The sequence below is a fragment of the Dipodomys spectabilis genome, unplaced genomic scaffold (genome assembly GCF_019054845.1).
Source record: "Dipodomys spectabilis isolate Male_0828 unplaced genomic scaffold, ASM1905484v1 ptg000095l, whole genome shotgun sequence".
NCBI lineage: Eukaryota > Metazoa > Chordata > Mammalia > Rodentia > Heteromyidae > Dipodomys > Dipodomys spectabilis.
The window spans coordinates 19,762,058-19,784,424 of record NW_024870772.1 but is presented as its reverse complement, the minus strand read 5'-3'; the positions used below and the strand labels follow the sequence as shown (position 1 = coordinate 19,784,424).

At 37.9% G+C, this 22,367-nt stretch overlaps 2 protein-coding genes across 2 annotated transcripts in view; one reads left to right on the top strand and one right to left on the bottom strand.

Annotated features, from left to right (window-relative positions):
• Nucleotides 1-22,367, top strand: part of Enox1 (ecto-NOX disulfide-thiol exchanger 1) — a 540,384-nt gene that overhangs the window by 325,812 nt on the left and 192,205 nt on the right. The window contains exons 6-7 of the mRNA XM_042685602.1: nucleotides 11,344-11,487; nucleotides 12,363-12,500. Coding sequence (XP_042541536.1) covers nucleotides 11,418-11,487; nucleotides 12,363-12,500 — 208 coding nt within the window. The 5' untranslated portion in view covers nucleotides 11,344-11,417. The remainder of the gene's footprint in view (nucleotides 1-11,343; nucleotides 11,488-12,362; nucleotides 12,501-22,367) is intronic.
• LOC122112710 (10 kDa heat shock protein, mitochondrial-like) lies at nucleotides 15,391-15,699 on the bottom strand. The gene has a single exon (XM_042685603.1). It carries the CDS (start codon nucleotides 15,697-15,699, stop codon nucleotides 15,391-15,393), a length of 309 nt encoding a protein of 102 aa, XP_042541537.1.

The window sequence follows — 22,367 nt, the reverse complement described above, 5'->3', positions numbered from 1 at the left end:
CTAACTTTTATCACAATAAAACAGACCTTTCTAGCTTGGATCTTCATTGAAAAAAAACATCAATTTCCCAGACCTGTAACAACACTAGGATAAGATGAATCTAAGACTTTCATATTCTTCTGACCTTAATGAAATGATCCAAGTGTTAACCTTCTAAACCTTTTTTTCTTTTTCTGCTTTTCTTTATTGCAATTGAAAATCACATTTCATAGGTGGCTCTGTCTGTTTCATTTTTTTTTTCAATGAGATTCAAAGATGTGAGCTGCTTACTAAAATGACATTGAGTAGTAAGGTATTTCTCCAGTGAGTGCCTCTGGAGAGAGTAGTTACATGGTGAAAGGGAGAAAGGATTGACATTCCCTTTTACTTTAAAGGCTTCAACTTTGTCTGAATTCATTGTATGTATTAGTTTAAAATTTTAAGTTTCCTCATAAAAATGTTCAACAGGGTACTAATGGATCATATCTGTAATCCTAACTACTTAGGAGGCTGAGATCTGAGGATTATAGTTCAAAGCTAGCCCAGGGAGGAAAGTCCGTGAGACTCTTATTTGCAATTAACCACCAGAAGTGAAGTTGTAGCTCAAGTGGTAGAGAACCAGCCTTGAGTGAAAAAGCTAAACAACAGAACCCAGGCCCTGAGTTCAAGTCCCAATACCAGCACACACACACACACACACACACACACACACACACACACACACACACACACACACACACACACAGTATTATTTCATTGATATTTGCTGAGAGAGTGAAGAAAACTGTATCATTACATTTCTGTGCAATTCTCACTGCCAGAGCAAAGGACCCTCAAATAGCTGCCAGTCAAGAAAGGCAACAAAGCTCTTCAAGTGCATTTGAATAAAGACTGTGACCCCAGTTGGAGTGGGGTTTGTTGTGGAGATTATACTGTGGGAAGTCTGGAAAATAATGGTTTGTTCTGTTTTATGTAAATTATGCATCTGTGGAGTTTATCCTATTTTTACCCACTAGTTAAACTCCTTGTATTGTTGAAGTTATGTGTTAAGTTGATATGTTGGGTAAGTACATGAACACATCTACCTCATTGTACAAAGTAATAAAGTCATTATCTCAATTGTCATAATAGTCAAGGCCAGGTGTATATTAGGAGGAAACAACCACCAACATTCCCAAATGTCACCGCTTCACACGTTACATACTTAACCACAGTTGATGGTTATTTCTTAAATCACCATTTGACAATAAATGTTATCTTGCAATAAACTATAAATTTGGAATTGCTCCACAATAAAGACATCATAGAACTTGAAGAGCAGAAGATCTTTTTCATTAAGATTGAAAAGAAAAAAAATGATAATGCTACTGGGAATTCCTTTAAAATATTTGTTTAGGTTGGGTTTAAGCCATCTAGCTGTGAAAATAATAAACTGTGGCAGCAATAGCAATATACTGTAATTCCCACAAAGCACATTCAGCATAATTTCTTTCTTTATACATAATAAAGCCCTAAATAAATACGATTACTCTAAGCTAACATGAAATTACATTCAATACAATGGGCTGGAGGTTTCCCTCTCATATCTGTGTGTTCTAAATTCAGTGTTTGCTAGCTCCTCTGTTGTCCTCACCCCTCCTTCATCTTCCCCAGATATCCTTAAGTCATCTGTGAGTAAATAACTTGGAATGGCATTTGACCTTGAGCTGAGCCTTGTGAATGGATAAAAGTAGGCAGTTCAGAGACAAAAGAGTACCTTCAAACTTGTGTAGGCGGCGGCAGATTTATGTTTGGAGGCCAAACTGCTGTGTCAAATATATGAAGTGCATTCACATCCAACAATCAGTATAATTCTGTCTATAGAAATTTTGAATACTATTTTTATAATTTTGTTTCTGAAATTATTTGCTTGCAACTTACTGCTTTTCATCTAAAACCATATCTGGTTTCTGCCTAATTGTACAGACTCAGTAATTTCTGCAAAGTGAAAAGTACCCCTCCAACAAATGATTTTTTGCTTTAAACAACTCTCATTTCAATGACTTGATAGTTATCGAAATAGAAAATTTATAGGTATTTAGTTACATCACTATTTGTTTTTAATAGTGCACTTTCCATCATATGTTGGCACAAGACATTTTCAGGTCTCTAACATTACTGCAGACTTCTCAAATGCCTGCTTGATAATGCAGTGGAGTTAGGATAACAGAAACCTTCCCAGAGGAGATGGACCCTTTGCTTTAGAAGACTAATAGGAAATGAGATACTTTTTGAGGAGCCTCCTTCTCCCCCTTCCCATGCAGAAAAATTTTTATGCAGCTCCTTAGGAAGCACATATCTCCTTCTGTTCACAGGGAGAATCACGAGTGAGCATTAATGGGGCAAGGTAGGCATGGTGGGTGTAGTATATTTATACCCTTATGAAAATCCAGGACCAAGATGGAGAGGGAATGGAAAAGCTGTTAATTAGACTTGAAATGAATGTTTGGCAGTAGTCTTCAACCCTGCCTTTGATGCTGGTGCCTTCCTCTGAACATAAATCCCTACAGGAACATCTATGTGAATCACTGATGTGCAGCCACCTTACTTCCAAAGGTCTCTGGCTATCCAAAACAGAAAATAAAGACCTTCATTAAAAATGAACCAGAATAATATTATTATGTATATTTCTGAAGGCTAGAACTGCTTTTCTGTGCCTCCCAGCCTGCATCTAGAGCAACTGTGGATCACACAGGCCTCTCTCCTCCCCAAGCCCATCCATTTGGCTTTTGTTGAACATAATCAATAGCACCAGAGGTTTGGCCCATTTCCTCAGAATACCCCCTGCAAACTAGATTTCCAGCTGCAGTGCATTATCAGGCTTTTGTGTTCCTGTGGACTCACTTAGGACCCCACCAAGCCAGCTGCATCACCCCCAACCCCCTGTCCTTTCCTCCCCTGATGGCCAAGCAGAACCCAGCTGCAGTGAGAGCAAAGTCTCTAGCCCTGGGAAACTCATTGGCAGGAGCGTATCAGTTGGAGTCTTCAAGTCCTGGGGCATCATGACTGCAAGGCTAATAATGTTTATTCATTGGGTTGCAATCACATCATTAAGAGCACATTAGCTTAAAGAGTAACTAACATGTTCTTTGTAACTACTGAAGCCAACAACATTAAGCAAGATGAGCCACTGGTTCAGGCTGGTCAGGGTCTGGTCTATTTTTATTGCAGGTAGGTTTCCATAGATTTAGGGCTGTAACCTGGGCCTTTTGGGGAATAGAGAACTCATTTACAAGAATTTGCAGCCATTTAAGGGTCAGTTATTTACTCACAATAATTAAAATACTTTACTTTGTAGCTTAATAATGCTTCCCATGGTCTGGTCAAGGTAGAAAATGAACAGATAATGAAAAAAAAAAAGCCTGAGCACTAAACAGGTATTAAGGAATGATATGCCTATTTTCTTTAATGTTCTGTTAGTCCATCCTTTAGAATTTTCCAAATGTGACTATGAAGAGAACAGAGAGCATAAACCTAGTAGTGAAAACTGCCTTGCTGAATTTCATAAATTAGCCTCTGATTTACCTAGATGGAGCTGAACCTCAGTAACTTTCTTCTGCAGATAGCAGTCATTTTGCCTAAGGCCATGTGTCCCTATAGGAGCAGCAGAATTTGGGTCAGAAATCAGATGTGGCTCTCTTCTCCAAATAAAGCGTCAGTGAGGGAACTTGTCCAGCTGAAACTGGACAGTTGCCTGTAAGAGACATTTCTGAAGATTTCTATAACTGAGAGATGCTGGGATTGGTGTGCTCTTGACTATCATTGGATTCTTTAAAGCTCTGTGCTTTATGAAGGTGGATATATTTGTTCTGAATCACAGGAAAGTGTGCCTCAAGTGTCTCTAGTTGTGTTGATGAGTCTAGCCTTAGGTTTACAGCTGATATTGCTTCCTTTAATAACTCACATCTAGCAGAGCTGTGTAATGATAATTTTTGGATACAAGTACATTTTGGAAGTAGAAGAGAACAACAACAAAAAAGGACAAAAGATTGTGAATGAGAACAATTGACACCAAATTGAAATGTGTTGAGTCATTACACGTCATGCATACTTTTCAGTATAATATTGCCCTTCCTAGAAGATTGTGAATGGCCTAAATGTGGAAAGCCCCGCAGTAAAAAATGTCTACACCAAGAATTGAAAATTATATATTTTCACTATGACATCCAGGCCAATATTCTTTTGATTTTTTTTTTTTTTTGCTGGTCGTGGGCCCTGAACTCTGGGCCTGGGCACTGTCCCTCAGCTCTTCAGCTTAAGGCTAGCACTCTTAACACCTGAACCACAGCTCCACTTCCAGCTTTTTCTGCTTATGTGGTGCTGAGGAATCGAACCCAGGGCCTCATGCATGCAAGGCAAGCACTCTACCACTGAGCCACCTCCCCAGCCCCCCAATATTCTTTTGTAAGAGATGTAATTTTTCCTCAGGTTCTCAAAATTGCTCTTCTGTCATTCATTCAGTCTACAAATATAAAGTTTACCCTTTGTCAAAAGCAAAGTTTCCATGAGAAAAATAATTTTATCTTACATTTCATACATATATACAAGCATACACATTTATGGAGTATTAATATTCTGTATCAGAAAGATAATTGTCTTTATTCTTCTACCCATGTTAGTTTACTTACCTGGGCAAAATTCTGGCAAATTTTGTCACTGGTTTTCATGATTGAGAAAAATACTTTGTCTCTCACCCTCTGTGTGTCTGGATGTCTTGTCTTGTCTGTCTGTCTCCTTTGCTTTTTCATGGCAGACATGTCATAGATAAATCATTATTTTCCCAGTAGCCACTCTCCCCCTAGAATAAAAGAAAGATGATTTATAGTTTAGAATTGGCTGCTTGACAAAATAGATTTTTGTGTTTGTATGTGGAGGATCATAGATCTGCAGTGAAAATTTGTGTTTAAGAACCAGCCCCCCCCCCCAAAAAAAAGAACCAGCCAAAAGCTTTTCATCTTCTGTGATAAGTGTCAAATGGAAACTTTTTCTTTCTTCTAATGATTTCATTTCTTTATTCTACATACATGCCTTTGTTGCACTAATGTATTGCATAATGGGTGTAGAGATGCAACTATTAATAGATTTGGGCTCATTCAAAGAGCAGCTGTAAGAAGTCTCACAAAAGAGCATGCCTGTAACCTGATGATGACCCTGCACTGGCTGCTGGGAGGTGTGGGATCTTAAATCCAAACAGATGACTTGTTAAGTGCACCAAAGCTTATCTTATAATCTCTGACAGATTTTTCTAAAATTGTTTCTCTTTGACACTTCAAGTTCATCGGCATTCAAGTTTCTAAGAGACATTTTCTTTCTTTGCATACTCTAACTTTCAGACATCTTATTGAATCCTGGAAGTGAACATTTTGGTTGATGCTATTCACTTATTCCTTCTTTTTTTCCCTCTACTTTTATTTCCTTTCTCCTTTTCACAAATTCATTTGTAAAAAATATAATTTTATATGTATGGAATTTGAAATACTTTATAAATATATTAATTACATGGAGAGAGAGAGAGAGAGAGAGAACATACTTGCTACATTCCATATGCTAGCTTTAAGGTCTACAAAAATAACTGATTCCTTTATCATCTAAACTTAAGTTGTTTAGGGAGATGAACAGCAATTGAGAATATGGCCTGACCTCTTTGGGGACAGAGAACTATCTACAAGAGCACAAATGAAGAAGGCAGAGCTCCTTTGTCTTCCTAGCTCCAAGGGAAACTGAAAAGCTGGTTAGAATAGGAATTCCACTTCTCCTCAAATGTGCCATGAGGTGATGAATGTCACATTGTGATGATTTTGAAAGGAATCAGTGATTTTTATAAATACATGAAGAAAGGTTTAGATATTAAAAATCTTTCTGACTTCATGAATTTATAATGATACTGTGAAACACAGAATGATGCAGAGTTCACCCCTTCCTAAATACATTTTTTTCATATTTCAGACTTCTGCTCATGCTATTTCCAAGAGGTGACTTTTCTTCCTTCATGAAGAGCTTATAAGCATTATTAGATAGAATATTCCTATTCTTATTCAGAAACCCCCACTTAATATGTCCTATCTTAATCTCTTCTTCCCTGTATATCTAACAGAATTGAAAAATCTTATGTTGTACCACATAGGATCTTAAATTCCTCCATTATCAGCTATCCTCCTCTTCATTATCATCATTAAACTTTCTCATCTAGAGTCCCCAGCATTTAAAGCAAGACCTCGCTGGGCCCTTGTGGCTCATACCCATAATGCTATTTGTTGAAAAGGCTGAGAACTGAAGGACTGTGGATTGAAGTCAGCCTGGGTAGAAAGTCTGAGAGAATCCATCTCCAATTAACTAGCAAACATCTGAGCTAGAGATGTGACTCAAGGATTAGAGTACCAGGTGGTCACACAAGCTGAGGCAAGTGTGAACCATGAGTTCAAACTCTAGTACTAGAAAAAAAAATACTCCTAAGAATTAAGGAGTAGTATAGTCTAACGTTGACTAACATTTCTACAGAAGAAATAGAAGGAACATTTAAATTGTGTACTTGGAGTGAGCCCACTGAACATGTACTTTAGTCACGTATTTTCTCTATAATCCCCCATGATCATGCATGGCCACAGATCACATCTCTGTTGCCTCCAAGGCAGTCTGATTTTGTCTTTTATCACATTCTACAGAGAAATTCCACTCTGCCCTCAATCTTGTAAATTCCTCTCAACTCCCTGATCAGTAAAATGAAATACCCAGTAGTTAACACAACCTAGTCCCCTGAGAAGCCTATGTAGTAACTCTCTGCAGTAACTAGAGCAAATCCTTTGTGGAGAAGTAATAGTGAAAGTTTTATCAAGCAGATGAAAGACACTAAGCTTTCTAGTTGTTTTTCCAAGGAAAAATTTATCTGCACTTCCAATTGAAAAGAGAAATGCTTCCTTTACTATTTTCATTGACAATTACCTAATATTAATACATAAGAGATTTTAGTAGTATTTTCTACTGTTTTAATCTGTTGAACATTTCTATAAGCTCCAATGAATATGCTACCAATTTCATGAAGACCAAAGTTAATATTTACTCAATGATAGCAGAGTGAACTTTGGATGGAAAACCATCTTCCTTTTTATTGTAAATACTAACCATGGAAATACTAATGAAGAATTCCTATTTAACAAGAAAGTTTCAGACATCACATAAAATAAGTTTCCTTTCCTATTGCTTCTTTTTTGGTATTCATAATTCTGTTTTTCTCATTATAATTACTTTGTTACTAAACTAGGCATGAATCTAAGGAATTAGATCCAACAAAGTCATTTTTAATTACAAAATTCAGTGCCTATAAGTAGCTAGCTAACAAAATCTATGTTTTATGGACAGGAATAGGTAGGTTTTTATTATTCAAAATATGTGTCCCTGATACCTGTAAGTGATGAAGACTAGAAGGAGTCCTATTAGTAAAAGAGGGAGTAACCTGTGTCCTTTGTAGGGCAAGTAGTATTTTCATAGGGTTCTTGGTTAGTTTCAAAACGTATTGGCTCTGTTGTTACATCCCAAGGAAATACTGGGCATAAATACATCTTTGAACAGTTCTGAACATGCAATTGATTGTGGGCTTAATGTGTCTTAAATTTAAAAAGAACAGGTTAAGTCCGTGCTTGTCGCTCATTCCTGTAATCCTAGCTGTTCAGGAGGCTGAGATCTGAGGATCGTGATTCAAAGTCAGTCTGGGCTGAAAAGTTCCTGTGAGACTCTTAGCTCCAAAAACCAGAAGTAGAGCTGTGGCTCAAAGTGGAAAAGCTCTAGCCTTAAGTAAAAGAGGTCAGGGACAGTGCCTAGATCCTGGGTTCAAACCCCACAGCCAATGAAACAAAAAATAAACAAACCCAATGATGTTCACTAAACTCTGGAAAGAGCTACTTTTGTACTTGACATTTCACATATCTGATTGTTTTGTGATAATCACATCTCAGTAAAACCTGTAATTACAAGCTTCTAATTTCATAATTTATCATAAATCTCTTAGGTTGTTTTTGTTTTTGTTGATCCTGAGACTTGAACTCAGGGCCTGGGCACTATCCCTGAGCCTTTTTGTGCTCAAGGCAAATGCTCTACCACTTGAGCCACAGAGCCACTTCTGGCTTTTTCTGAGTAGTTTAGTGGAGATAAGAGTCTCACAGATTTTCCTCTCCAGGCTGGCTTTGAACCATGATCCTCAAATCTCAGTTAGAAAGGTTTTTGTACTTGAATAGGAAGGAAAAAAATCTAGAGGGGGAAAAAAATCATGTATCTTTTAAGTGACATTATTTTTAAAGGAATTGTAAGGAAAAATATCCTGCTCCAATTTAGGTGTGGCTCAGAAAACTAGGGCAGCACTTCCTTTTAGAAATATCAAGTGTTATTCACTGTTTTATAATTAATTACATAATTATCCACTAGAACACAAAGATCCCAGGGTACCTTAATGGAAACACTACACTTGCAAATAAAATAATAATAATTATCGCCTACCAAATTCGAAGTGCTTTATTAGCCATAATTTTTAACTCCCCACATCTGTGTGTAAATAAACATCATTACGAAAATCTTTTCTATAGTTTAGATATAAGAAAACTAAGGCAGATAAATTGATTTGAATGATAAATTAGGCATTGTAGTCTTGAATCATTTCAAGAGGCAGATATTCAATAGGAACAATAGATGTTAGTTGAGTACAAAAATAGTTCTTGCAGCTATTCATAAATTACCTGGAAGTAATTCATTATAAATCTCAACTTTCTTCCAAGTCTTGTGATAAAATTAATTTGCATTTTGTAAACAATCGTGTGGCAGTCTTGAGTCTATCAGAAATGCTTAGGATGTGACTGAGTTTATCTTAGAGACCCTATGCTAGGTACTTGCTAGCCATATGAAGTTGTATGTCATTAAAACCATTACTTTGGAGATTGGGAGGGATGTAATAAATTGCATGTCACAGAGTTCAATTAGGGGATAAATCAAGGTTTACAAACCACATTTTCCTAATGGAACAAGGTGTTTTTTTTTTCCCAATGAAATAGGAGCAGTTTGTTAAGGTGGCCAAGAAAAGTATAGGAAGGAGCTATGGTTTCCAAGCCACTTGATGTCCCTGTGTAGCATGACTGTAATCCACTGATAAGTACCACTGGAACAGACAGTTACAGAGTCAAGGAAAGTGAATACCATACTAAAATACTGTGGCAAAAATTCAAGGTGAAATGTGACCGGAGAGGCACAAGTCATAAAGCCTACAAAGTTAAGGGATGTTCTGTGACATAATGTTCCAGATCTGCAAACTCATTAGACAAAAAAAAAGAAAGAAAGGAAAAAGATGTGATTGATGCACATTTGGAGAGATCTGAGCTAGAAGGAAGCCAGCCAACTACACTTCATTTGGAAGATAAGTAAGACAAATAGTGACCTTGCAATGATCCAAGACAGCTCTACTTCGGGGCCATTTAAGAGAAGAATGAGCACATGCTAGCCTGGCTATGCCTTGGTGCTCTGCAATGGTTGGAGTGGAGAGAGAAAAGTGCTTTGAGGTTTAATCATAGAAAGAGTGCTGGTAAATGGACAGCTACAGGGCAGCCATTTAGGTTAGCTCTGTTTTTCTTATGCTATTGAATTTATTTTCTATGGTAAGAATCTCTGTCTGATTCTCTTATTGCTTGAGGTAATTGAGGCATAATACATAAGCACATACTGAGTTCATTTGGATAGTAGAGTTTCACGGCAAGGTGTGAAGTATGTGTTCTGAGGACAGTTTACTTCCAAAATTGGACTTATTCACGCTGCTGGATGATAGATGATGGGGAAAAATAAATCACTGTGTTACCCTTCTTCTTGTTGGAGGATAGTGAACTGCTGAATCCATGGAAATCCTGTGCTCCTTATTCACCTATCCCTGAGACCTAGGCTTCCATTTGAATGGAACTTCTGCTCCACTGGCAAGAAGCATTTCAGTGTTTAAGGGATTGTTATTCTTCAATCTAAATATCAAAGAAATGCAAGAACACACACTAATACTGCCAAACTTCATATAAGGTACACTTGAGGAACAAACACTTAATTCTAAAAATGTCATTAGCAGCATCAGGGCTCTGAAAAAAATATTTCTACTTAAATAAAGACAAGTGTTTAAATTCAGTCTTATATCTTTACATCAGCACTCCTTAAGGACAGACTTTTCAGATCTCTTGTCTAGATGGTAAACTAGTGCAGGTTCATTTAAAAATCGGAACACATTCCAGGTGCCAGTGGCTCATAATCCTAGCTGCTCAGGAGGCTGAGATCTGAGGATTATGGTTCAAAGCCAGCCGGGGCAGGAGACTCTTATCTTCAATTAATCACTCAAAAACCAGAAGTGGCACTGGAGCTCAAGTGGTAGAGAATTAGTCTTAAGTAAAAAAGAGGCTCAGGGACAGTGCCCAGGCCCTGAGTTCAAGTCCCACAACCGACCAAAAAACCAACAACAAGAAAACCCCAGAACACGTAAATGTTCTGGGTTTGCATTTTTAAGAGTGGAGAGAAGGCACACTATTTTACAGTGCAATATAAAGAGGCCTTTTATAACTGTACTAGGGATTTTATTGTTATTTACATATTTAAAAAGGCTGTAATCTATAGTAAAAACATGAACCTATGGATTATGAATGTATGTGTATGTGTGCTTAAGAAGGCTTTGTGATTCTAAGTAAAAGTCAGCCAACTATTGGCTAAAGTTAGTATTCCATACAACTAAAAAGACAAATGATTTTTCTTTTCTACCTCAGCCTTCTAGATTTCTTTTACACACGGTGTGTTCTTCTTCCCTCTGGCTTTTCTTGACTATTACAACTCAAGTTCCCACCTTTGCCAGCCTCACAGTAAGAGGGATCTTCCTCTTCCTCCTATTTTTCCTCTCTGAATTCATTTCACAGACAACAGTCATCCAAAATACCAACATCAATTAATTTTTTAACTTACAGAAAAATCACCTTGGTCCTAGGCTGCCTTCTCTATTGATGTACAGTGTATGGAAAAACCTGTGTCAGGGCTGATAAGCTCTGGCTATGGACCTTCTTCAGGAGGCAGGGCTTGTATGCACTTACAGATGGTTCTGTTTATCAGCCAGCCGGATGCTAGGTGAGAGGACGAACAGGTTGACCCATGGTGTTCCAAGCAATTGACTGAACCACAAGACAACTGCTAAAAGATGGGCAGGAAACAGCTTTATTTCTACCTGCAACTGCTGGAAGTTGCTCTGTGTTGTTTGTGTTTGTGTAGAGTTTGGTCTGTGAAGTTCTGTCTGAAACTATTAGGTTTCTCACTACTCTCCTTCCCCTTTTGCAGAATCTGATGATCTCAGAAGGGATCCTGCATTCAGCCATCAAAACGGTCCTGCCTCCCAGTATGCTTGTAATTCAATGGTAGATGCAGGACGAGTTGAGAGTATCACCCAGTGCTCCCAGGAACTTCCTCAGATGATGGCTGCAGGTAACTGATGCTGGACAGCATAGCACGTGAAGAAGGCTTTTTGCCTTTTGGTTGGGAAAGCTTGCTTAGCCATGAAAGTAGACATTGGACTGGAGGCTGGGGTCCTGAAAACCATCAAGGCCATGAAGTTAATGAAAACCATATAGCATTAACTCAAATCTAACATATTCTACTATTTTTTTAACAGCTCCGCACCACTTGTTTTAAATTTTTATTTATTTATGAAAGCCATTGCCTACAAGAAATGGATTGGAAAAGTTACTTTTCTTTAGTAAAATGCATTCAAAGGAAGGAAGATGTGACATTATAGACAGTACTGAGGGTTGGCAACTGTTTTCCTTTTCTATATTATTTTTATTATGTGTAAATAGTTGTAAAATGGGATTGTAATTCAACATATCATTTTATGAGTACAGGGTATTTTGATCAGTTTTCATAGTAGATAGATTAGAAGACACACTCGATCCAGAATCGCACCTGGAGACAGATGCATTTATTTATCCTTAGTCTACTAGCCAGGTGACTTGCTTATTACTAGGACAGTGCTGCTGCTTTGCCCCACAATCTTACCACTGAAATAATGATATTTCACCCACAGAAGGAAGCGGTTCCTTATTTCTTTTTTTTTTTTCAGGAATATCTCCTAAATGGAATACTGATTATAATACAATACATATCATAAAGTTAACTCCCAGAAAGTATTTGAAAAATCTTTATGTTTATGTCTGGAGGGGAAAAAGTGCTATAGATGGTATTGCTTTATTCTGTTTAATCATTTGGGAATGTGCAAAATGAAGCCTTGTATCTCTAAAAATGAGATTTTCTTTAAAGCTTTTTGCCTATTGACCCTAAGACAAACTTTGCTTTCTCCACAGCAGCTGATGGTTTGGGGAGCCTAGCAATAGACACAACCCAGCTCAACATGTCCGTGACAGATCCCACAGCCTGGGCCACAGCCATGAACAACTTGGGCATGGTTCCCGTGGGGTTGCCTGGACAGCAGCTTGTGTCTGGTAAGCTTCCTCTTGGTTTCAAAGAGACTTGTGGCAGTGCCAAAGGGTGAGGGTGACAGGTGCCTGGTAATCTTTCTGAGCAGTGGGTGTTGAACATGTTCCTTGATTTATGATTGGGGCATGTTTAGCAGACTGCGCTGAGGATTCTTGTTCTTACCACCTTGCTCCTGCCTGTCAGCCATTGTCAAGAGGTGGTCGTCCTCACAGTTACTGCAATCCACAACATCTCTCCTCCGTAGCCTTGTGATACCAGTTCATTTCCATATTGGTAGAGTGGCTAGCACCTTCCATTTGTAGAACTCATTCTTGTACATTCCCCCATTTGAGTTCTGTTTTTGTTTGAGATAGATAAATATATGATTTTGTCATTGTTTCTTGCTAATGTTCCCTTATTTCAAGGAGAAAAACAGAAAACCACATTTGAAGTAACTTGTCCAGCACTGAGGTGACAGCTAGAAACGAAGCTCAATTGACATGAAACACTACATTTTCTGTCCACCACTCTTTGGAATAGTAATACAATGCAATCAATAAATAACATGTTTGGGCTGGGAAGATGGCTCAGTGGTAGAGCGCTTGCCTTGCATGTCTGAGGCCCTGGGTTTGATTCCTCAGCACCACATAAGCAAAATGAAAAAAGCCGGAAGTGGCACTGTGGCTCAAGTGGTAGAGCTCTAGCCTTGAGCTGAAGAGCTGAGGGACAGTGCCCAGGTCCAGAGTTCAGGCCCCACAACTGGACCCAAAAAATAAATAAATAAATAAATAACATGTTTGGAAATATCACCGCATTAAAGGTTGTTTAAAAATCTGGTCATTTCATTCAACATGTGTTCACTGAAGAGTTTACATATGGGTTGTAAAAAGTGATTTGGAAAGTAAAATATATACATTTATAAGTCCTCGAAAACCATGTATATCTAAACTGGAAAAGGGCCTAATAATAAGAATAAAAAATAATGTAGATCAGGTAGTAGCACAGACTAGTTATGTGGTCATTTCCAGATTGATCACTGGGGTTCTGAGGGACAGGTTATGTCTGAAGAGATAAATCACATCTACATGTTGGTACCCAAAGCAAAGCTTAATTGGTAAACAAGCAGAAATGGTCCTTGCTTTCCCAGGACTTGCAGTAGAGAAGTGACAGCGAAGTATATCGAAGTCTCGTTGCAATAGCCTGGGACAACATGTTATATGAGATAGAAGTATGTACTAGGCCAGTTGTTTTGGGGATGCTCTTAAGTTCTGTCCATAAACCTATGTACTTGATGCTTTCTTTCCCCCGTGTGTGTGTGTGTGTGTGTGTGTGTGTGTGTGTGTGTGTGTGTGTGTGTTCATGTGCAGTTCAAGTATAACTAGTGACAGATAAGAAGTTCTAGGGCTAGTAGCATGACTCAGAAGTAGAAAACTTGCCTATCAACAAAAAGGCCCTGAGTTCAAACCCCACCAAAAGTCTAAATTAGCTGTATTAAATTATATTTATGGGCATGCATACATTATATGCATGTAAATACATATACATACACACATGCACATTTTAAATTCAGGGCTTAATGCTTGTCAGCTATGTAGGTGCTCTACTACTTGAGCTCATTCTCTCACTGTTTTTTTTTCTTTTGTGTTCAGCTAAGATTTTTGCTTTGTTTCATGGTGGGCCTTGGATCTTGATCCTCCTATTATAGCACTCATGAAGCTAGGCTTATTTTTGTAATATTTTAATAAGACAAGAAGATATGAGGGTAGCTAGGACATGGAAACATGAGGGACAGAACAAAAGATAAAGTTTGAATTATAAAACATATACTTAGGATATGTACACAATTTTTCAAAATGCTGTAGTAGGTATACAATTGAAAATTAGTCTGTGGGGACATGCTAATAAATGACATTTTCTATCTGTTACACAGGTGGTTATTACATAGGCTTTATTCTCAAAAGCATATCTGGATAGGTATTTTCTTCTGATACTCAAAAGTAAAAACTTGTTTTCTTCCAAGTTTTATCAGAAACCTAATTGAAATATTCAGACATCAGAAATTACATTACTCTTGTCCACCTCTCGTTTCTCTCAGAAAGTATAGTATGACTTCTACAGTAAGCCAAATTCATTATTTTTTTCTTATGATTTTGAGTCTTCTGACATTTTAACTGTGGCCAATTTATGATTTTCCCAGCAACTTACCATGAAAAGAATTACAGCCCTCCTCGTTATCGAAGATTTACCGTACCTGCCCTGAATTACATTTTCTCTCTTCTGTATTACCCACACCGTTTTTTTTTTAGCTTTTTGGAGTCTCTCTGGGCCTCCCTTCCTCCTTGTCCCTGGCTGACAACAAAACTTCTCTTTGCTTTGTTCTCAGGGCTACTTAGCCAGAAATGCTGGTTGAACTGGCTGCTAGTCCAGTTTTGTTGTGTTTGGTTAGTGTTTATGTACTTTCTTGCACTCTTTCTTTCCATACAAATGTTTCTATCATAATGAATACAAAAATGTTTTATTTTGCATTTTTATTAACATCTTATCTTAAACTATTTTTCTATTTGTACTTATGTATTTAAATTTTAAAATGTTCATCAGATAAATTATTCAGTTTATTTAGCTATTCTGAATGTTTTTATTTATAGTTTCTCCATTTTTACTCTTTCTTAATTTTCTATAATCATTTAAGTAGTTGTCCAAAGGAGTTGTCAGTTAACAAAGCAGTTTATGAATATTGTGCATCTTGCTCAATGTTACTCCTTTCCCTAACCACCCCTCCCACACACTTCTTGTATTCTTTTTTTTTTTTTTTTTAGTTACCATCAGTTTATTATAAGTGATGGTAGATCTCAGATGAAAGATCTCAGAACTTCCATGGAATGGGCAGCTTCACAGGATGTCATTTTAGTGATATATTCACTCTATATACTTCCCAAGAATGTCACCATCCCTAAATAAGAAATAATCCTTGTCATCTAGAACTACTTTGGTGCCTCCATATTCTGGGAGAAGAACTTTATCACCCACTTTCACACTAACTGGCTGAATCTCTCCACCCTTTCCTTTAGAGCCGGATCCCACAGCCACTACTGTGGCTTGCAATACTTTTCCTTGAGACTTTTCTGGAAGCATAATGCCTCCTTTGGTTACAGTTTCAGCAGCACTCCTTTCGACCAACACTCTGTTAAACAGAGAAATGAACTTCCTAAATGCTTGTCCGGCCATGACTCTTCGCGGTGGCCACTCGGACTCTGCTCTCACACCGACGCTGCAAGGAGAACTCTTCTTGTATTCTTGACTACATTCTCTCTCTCTTCTCCTTCTTTATTTGTCTACCCCCTTTCTCTTGACCCTACCTCACCCCATTCTATCTTGTGTTCTATTTTGCTGAACTTTGACTTTGCCTTCTGAGGCACTATGAGTCCTTCCTTGAATTGACTCTATTTCAGTTAATAATTTGTATACACTGGCATACCACCCAACGTATTTGCTTATAAGTTTCTACGCGGAATCTAGCTTTTATATATAAGGGAAAACCTGTATCCTCTCTGGGCCTGACTTAACTTCATTTAACATAATTTTTTCTAGGATTTTCCATTTCTTTACAAACAGTACATTATCATTCTATTGAATGGATGAGTAAAAATATGTGTATATATCACTTTTCTTAGAGAACTCCATTTCTCTTAGCATATAAAAGCATTTTACCTTTTCTTTGACATAGTGATTATATTTTTTATGGAACTGATGTGGTACTCAAATGGGATAACTTACAAAAAAAATTCACAAAACCCACATCTCTGATGTAAACATTCACTAAATGGTAGCTCTTTCTTTTTCCAAATAAATAATATCACTGTGAAAATGTTTAAGCATAAGACTTTTAGCACTTGGGGTTATTTCCTTTGGATATATTCCTACATGGAGAACTATCAGATCAAAAGAAGAAACATTTAAAATTTTTTCTTTCTAAATACAAGGCAGTTAATTTCCCCCCCAAACCAAATGTACTTAATAGTTTTAAACTTGATAGTCCAAGATGACCTTGTATTACTTTGTCTTGAATAAGATCTTTTATTCTTTTATGATTTGAGACCTCCTGGCTAAATTTGGTTCAGTGTGTGGTGGCACTATTGGAAATAGTAGACCTTAGGAGGTGGGGCCTAGCAGAGGAAGTTAGATCACTGAAGTTAGCCCTTAAAGGATAAGGGGCCCTGGCCTAGCCTCTTCCTCTCTCTTTACTTCCTTGCTGCCTCTAGGTAAATAGCTATGTTCTGCATGTGCTCCCAGCATGATCTGTTCCCTTGCCACAGGCCCAAAGTGATAGGGCCAAGTGACCATGGACAAAAATCTCTCAAACCCTGAGCCCACATTATTATTTTCTCCTTTTCAGTTGCTTTCCTCTGGCTTAATGTTGCAGTGACAGATTAATATACTTCATTCCTTTCTTGCTTCCATTTTATTTCCTCTTCATATTTCCTATTGGTAAGTAGATTTTTCCCATCCTGTCTTCATTCATCAGAGAGAATCCTAGGTAATTTATTTTGAAAGGACATGTATTTGGTTATGGGTTATACATTGTAATCCTTAATTTCTTATTACCAAAAAATATTTATCTAGTCTGGTTTTTTTTTTTGCCTCTGTAGTGTTATTTCTTTTCAAATATTTTTGTCCTTAAATGTGTTCTTTAATTGCATTTATGAATACAGATGGTTTACCTACTTTAAAACTTGAAATGTATTTTTGATTTTCCCTACCTTCATTGGCTTTGCCTTCTCTTATGAGAAATTAAGTTCTTGAACATTTTTTGCCTCTTTCTGAAGCATGTCATCTGTACTATTGATCTTTTCTTTTCTTTTTTCTTTTTTTTGGCTACAGCGCTACCTTATTTGGTTCTTGTAGTTCTACAACATATTTATAGAAAGTGCCATCTCTTGTTACTGAACCTGATAGGTACTTTCTTTTCAACCTAGCCACAGAGCTACAGGAATCTGTTCTTCCCTCAGTGTTCAGGCTGGCCTCCTCTGTAGTTCTTCAGTGTGGCTGAAGAATGTTACAGGCAGTCTCTAATATTTCAGAAGGGACTTAAAGATTATTTAGTGGAACATTTCCTCCAAGAAATCCTCTCTAAAATATCTCTGACAGGATTATGGAGAGGCTGGATTTTATGAGCACTTGGCTTTCTCCCAAAGTTTCTGATATTTCTAAGTGACCAAGCACTCTTCCTATATTTGTTAAAATTAAACTGACAGTAAATCTCATTTCTCACTACTTCTTCAGTTTGTTGAGAGATTAAAATTATCAGCGAAGCAAGTTGTAAATTTTTCATAGCCTCTGACTTTATCAGAGCGATTTCCCAGGAAATCGTATCACTTGTTAATATCATGCCATACTTCCTGATGGTTTTCATGTGCTCCCACAAATGCCCTTCCCGCATCTTCCTCCCTCTCATTATCATGACTTCATCCCCACTCCCATGAACTTCTATTTACCTGCTTGATGCTTGACTCACTACATTGAATGCGCTTTCTTTTGTGCAGAATATACCATTGCATTTTTTTACTTGAGGCCTACATTTTATACTTTAAAGTCATACTTTATCAGTATTTATCTCTACCTAGTCTTATTTAATGTTTGTGTTAGCCCCATACTTTGTTTTAGTTTTGTGATTTTTTTCCTTTGATGTTAATTTTTTTGCTATTAATATTTTGTGCATTGTTACATATTTATATTTTCTCTGTTGATCTGTGAAATCTCTGTTTCACTATTACTGTTAAATAAAGTGAATGTTCTGTAAAATATTTAAGTGGCCTAAAGCCATGGCAAGTGGATTTAAATAAAAGTCAATTACTTTGTGAGTTTTCTCAAAGCCTTTACTGTGTTAATGTGCAATGTACAATTTGCAAAAAGTAGGAACTAGTGTTTAGGATTTCTAGACTTAATTCTTCTTTAAAAACTGCCCATTAGCATTTCACATGACACCAAGATGCAGCTAGCCACAGTAGATAGTACCTGTCTTCTGGGGATTTCCATTGCCATCATCCATTTTTCTTTGCTATATGATCTTGTTTATGATTTTGTGTTGTGTGGAATGTTGGGACACCCTATTTTCTTTTTTTTATTGTGAAAATACTGTACAGAGGGTTACAATTACATGAGCAAGGTAATGAGTACATTTCTTATCAAGCATTGTTGCCTCATCTCCACAAGTACACTCCCCTCTTCCTCCCCCCTCCTAAATTGTAAAGTTCATTGTTGTTGTTGTTGTTGTTTTGTTGGTCATGGGGCTTGAACTCTGGGCCTGGACACTGTCCCTTAGCTCGTCAGCTCAAGGCTAGCACTCTACCACTTGAGCTATAGCGTCACTTCCAGTTTTCTGGTGGTTTATTGGAGATAAGAGTTTCATGGACTTTTCTGCCCTGGCTGGCTTTGAACTGAGATCCTCATATCTCAGCCTCATGAGTAGCTAGGATTACAGGTGTGAACCACCAGTGCCCGGCTAAAGTTCATTTTTTGACATAGCATCTTGTACATCTCATTGTTGCAATGAGTCAACCTGTAGGCACACCCTATTTTCAAGTTTAAAGTAAATCTTTTGTGGTGCTGAAACCTTGAATCTTTTTTCTTAGTTTTCCTGTATATATACATATGCATACATATATAAGTAATTAAAATATTTTACCACATTTATATTTTTTATGCTGATATTGGGGCATGAACTCAGCCCTGAGCATTGTCCCTTAGCTTTTCCATTCAAGGCTGGCATCAGCCATTTGAGCCACAGTTCTACTCCTGGCTTTTTGGTGATTGGAAATCAGAGTCTCGTCCACTCTCCTACCAAGGCTGGCTTTAAACCATGGATCTTCCTATCTCAGCCTCCTAAATAGATAGGGTTATAGGAGTCATCCACTTGTCTTTTTGTTATAACCCATGTGTAGTATTGTAAGTACCCTATAAATCTACTACTAACTGGAGGTGACATTCATCTTTGACTCCATCTTTCATAGTGTGCCATATTGTCATACTTCAAATGCTTTTTTCTAGAAGTCAGAATGCCTTCTTGTCATGTCCAGTGGAAGGGGTATATGCAAGGGAGTGCCACATTCCCACCAGAGATAAATAATTCAAAGCTTCTACTTTGCACTTGCTGTCTAGTCTTTAGAAACTCTGGGGTCATCCTGCCACTGGCTTCCTGCTGTTCTGAGAATGTCAGTTCACTCATGGGAGGGCCAGGTGGGGTATACCCTATTTCCCTCTATGGTGTTTTTACTCATTTTTATTCTTCTCTGCTTCCTCTGAATATTTTTCTTAAGTTGCCTTCTTGGGTTGTTAATCCTCCAAGGAGCACCTTTATCCTCTTTAATGTGCCCAGATATGAAGAGGCACTTGTTAAATCCTTTCATCTCCTCAAGCATCACCCTTTTAACTGGGATTTACTGAGCCAGATGTTGTACTGAATACTAGGAATACAAAACATAGAATCCCCTGTTATGTTGTTGAGTCTAGTGGGAGAAACAGGGAAGCGAAAATAAGCAAATGCGTATCAACCCGGTCAGTGGATATCTTACTAATAGAAAAGGATGTACAGAATGTCTCTGCAGAATAGGAAGGAGAGTAGGAGGAGGACTAGCCCTGTCTTTCTGTGGAGGACTTCTATGAGCTCTCAGAGTGGCAATGTGGAAAATTGGCAACAAGAATTTCACATAGTAGACTGTGGGCAGTTACCCAGATGAGAGCTAGTGTTGGCAGTAACTCCAGTCACAGTCTAGCAGTAGAGATGGAGCCATGTGAAGCCACTCTAGAGACACATCTTTGTAGAAACAGCAGGCATGTGAAGGAGGGTGAAGAATTACCAGGACTCCTGGAAGTCTAGCCTTGGAAACTGAGAAAATGGTGGGGTCATTTCATGAAAGGTGGGGAAGGCAGCAAGAGAAGTAGTGAAGGGAAGAAAGCTGATTTCCTTTGGATGTGAGGAATCTAAACAAGCTCTTAGAAGGAAAGATGGTGAGCAGTCCACTTCAGTGACCTGAACTCGGAAAGGAAGGGAAGCCAGGATGTGGCCTTGCCATCTACAATACACACACAAAGTTGGGTACCTTGGGGACCTGTCTGCCTCAAGCCTAGTCCTGCTGTGAAAATAGGAAGGGCCTTTGACTCTTCAGCCAGGTGTCAGCCTGATTTCCAGTCGTGTCCCCAAATCCTTCCTTTATCTACTTCTTCTCTTGTGATCTAGTAGACTCCTGTGCATTGCTGGGCTCCAAGGTCTGACACAAGAGCAGTGGTCAGAGATAACTAATGGAGCCTGTGAGTCCTGCTGGAACCATCTCATCAGAACACACATACTTGCAGAAGCACTGGCTTGTCAGCAAGCTGTCAGCAAGCCAGCCCATATGTTCGCTTGTAAAGTGGAACTTGAGTCCCTCCAGATATTGAGGATAATGTTTTCTGACCCAGGTGTGATTAAGGCAGGCAGTGATCCTGGTGCACAGCGACGAGGCTTTCTCAAAGATGATGCCCAGACATCCCTTGGTTTCATTTCCTATCTCTCTGAAAGATTTCTTATTATCTGGTGTCAGAAAACAAATAGGCCTTTGACTTAAATATCACAGTTTAGGTACTTGATACCATGTATCTTTTGACAGCTGTGTTACACTTTGCACAATTACTTAGATTTTTCTACCCAAGACATTAGAGCCATATATTGTTCTATTTATTTATTCACATGATATTACTAGAAGTTCAAAAAAGTATACCATATTACATAAGGAATCAGAGAAACAAAAATTTACATGACAACAGGTAATATTTTAAAGAACTTCGGTATTTCTACAGAAGTAGAGTTTATCTAAATAATTCTGCAAATAATTAATCACCACAGATGATCAATCAGAATCACTGCTGTGATTTGTATTTGTGAATATTATACACAGAGACAGAGAATCTGCCTTTGGCAGGAGCTATTGGCATGGTTGGCTGAGAGAGGATTCTCTTAAGAAGTGATAGTTAGGTTTAGCCCTAAAGATTATATTAGAGTCATCCAGGTAGCCAGAGAGAAGAAATAGAAGAAAATGGGAATGTGAAAGGATGGAAACTATCTAAAGGAAGAAAATACACTGAATAAAGGCCAGATGAGACAGGAGCCTGGATCTTTCGCGAGCATGAAAGATGGGTGTAAGTTGTCAGAGAGGCGGTGTCTGGGCTGGAGACAAGGTGGCAATTTGATGCATAACATGAGTCCAGAAGTGTTTAAGGTCAGATGATGTTTTCCAAGATAAAAATTACAATAGATTTTATTTGTAGTGATACTTAATAAAAGTTGTTAGGCAGGTAACCTCTTAGTCATGTTGTGGTTGTTTGAAGTCCCCAAATGGCTTGTATGGAATCTCTTGAAGAGCCATAAGACAGGAAGTAGGATGTTCATGTGGAAGTCTGCTACAGGTCTCACAAGGGATAGTTGAGGTAAACAACCTGGATATCTCCTTAAATGATTGTAATATTGAATATCTAGTATGTATGGAAATTGCTATAGGTGTTTGGGATGATGTAACTTGTACCCTAGGTGCCGGTGACTCTTGTAACTGTCATTCTAGTAGTATTCTTATGGCATGTGTGTCTATACTATTACATGAGATAAGATAATTTGTGAAGAATTGTTCCTTCCAGCATACTTGCTTCTGTTGATACAAGGTAATTGCACTCACTGAAGGCAGATCAAGAATTGTTCTCCACTCTCCACAACTGAAAAAAAGCCTGTATTTTTGTTGGATGGAGATGTTATTAACTGAAATTCCTCATTAAATACTTAGCATACGATGCATAATATGGTAATTTTTCTCATCCATGGAATGAAAAAGATCACTTGCTGGGTATTAGATTTACTTCTGAATTATCAG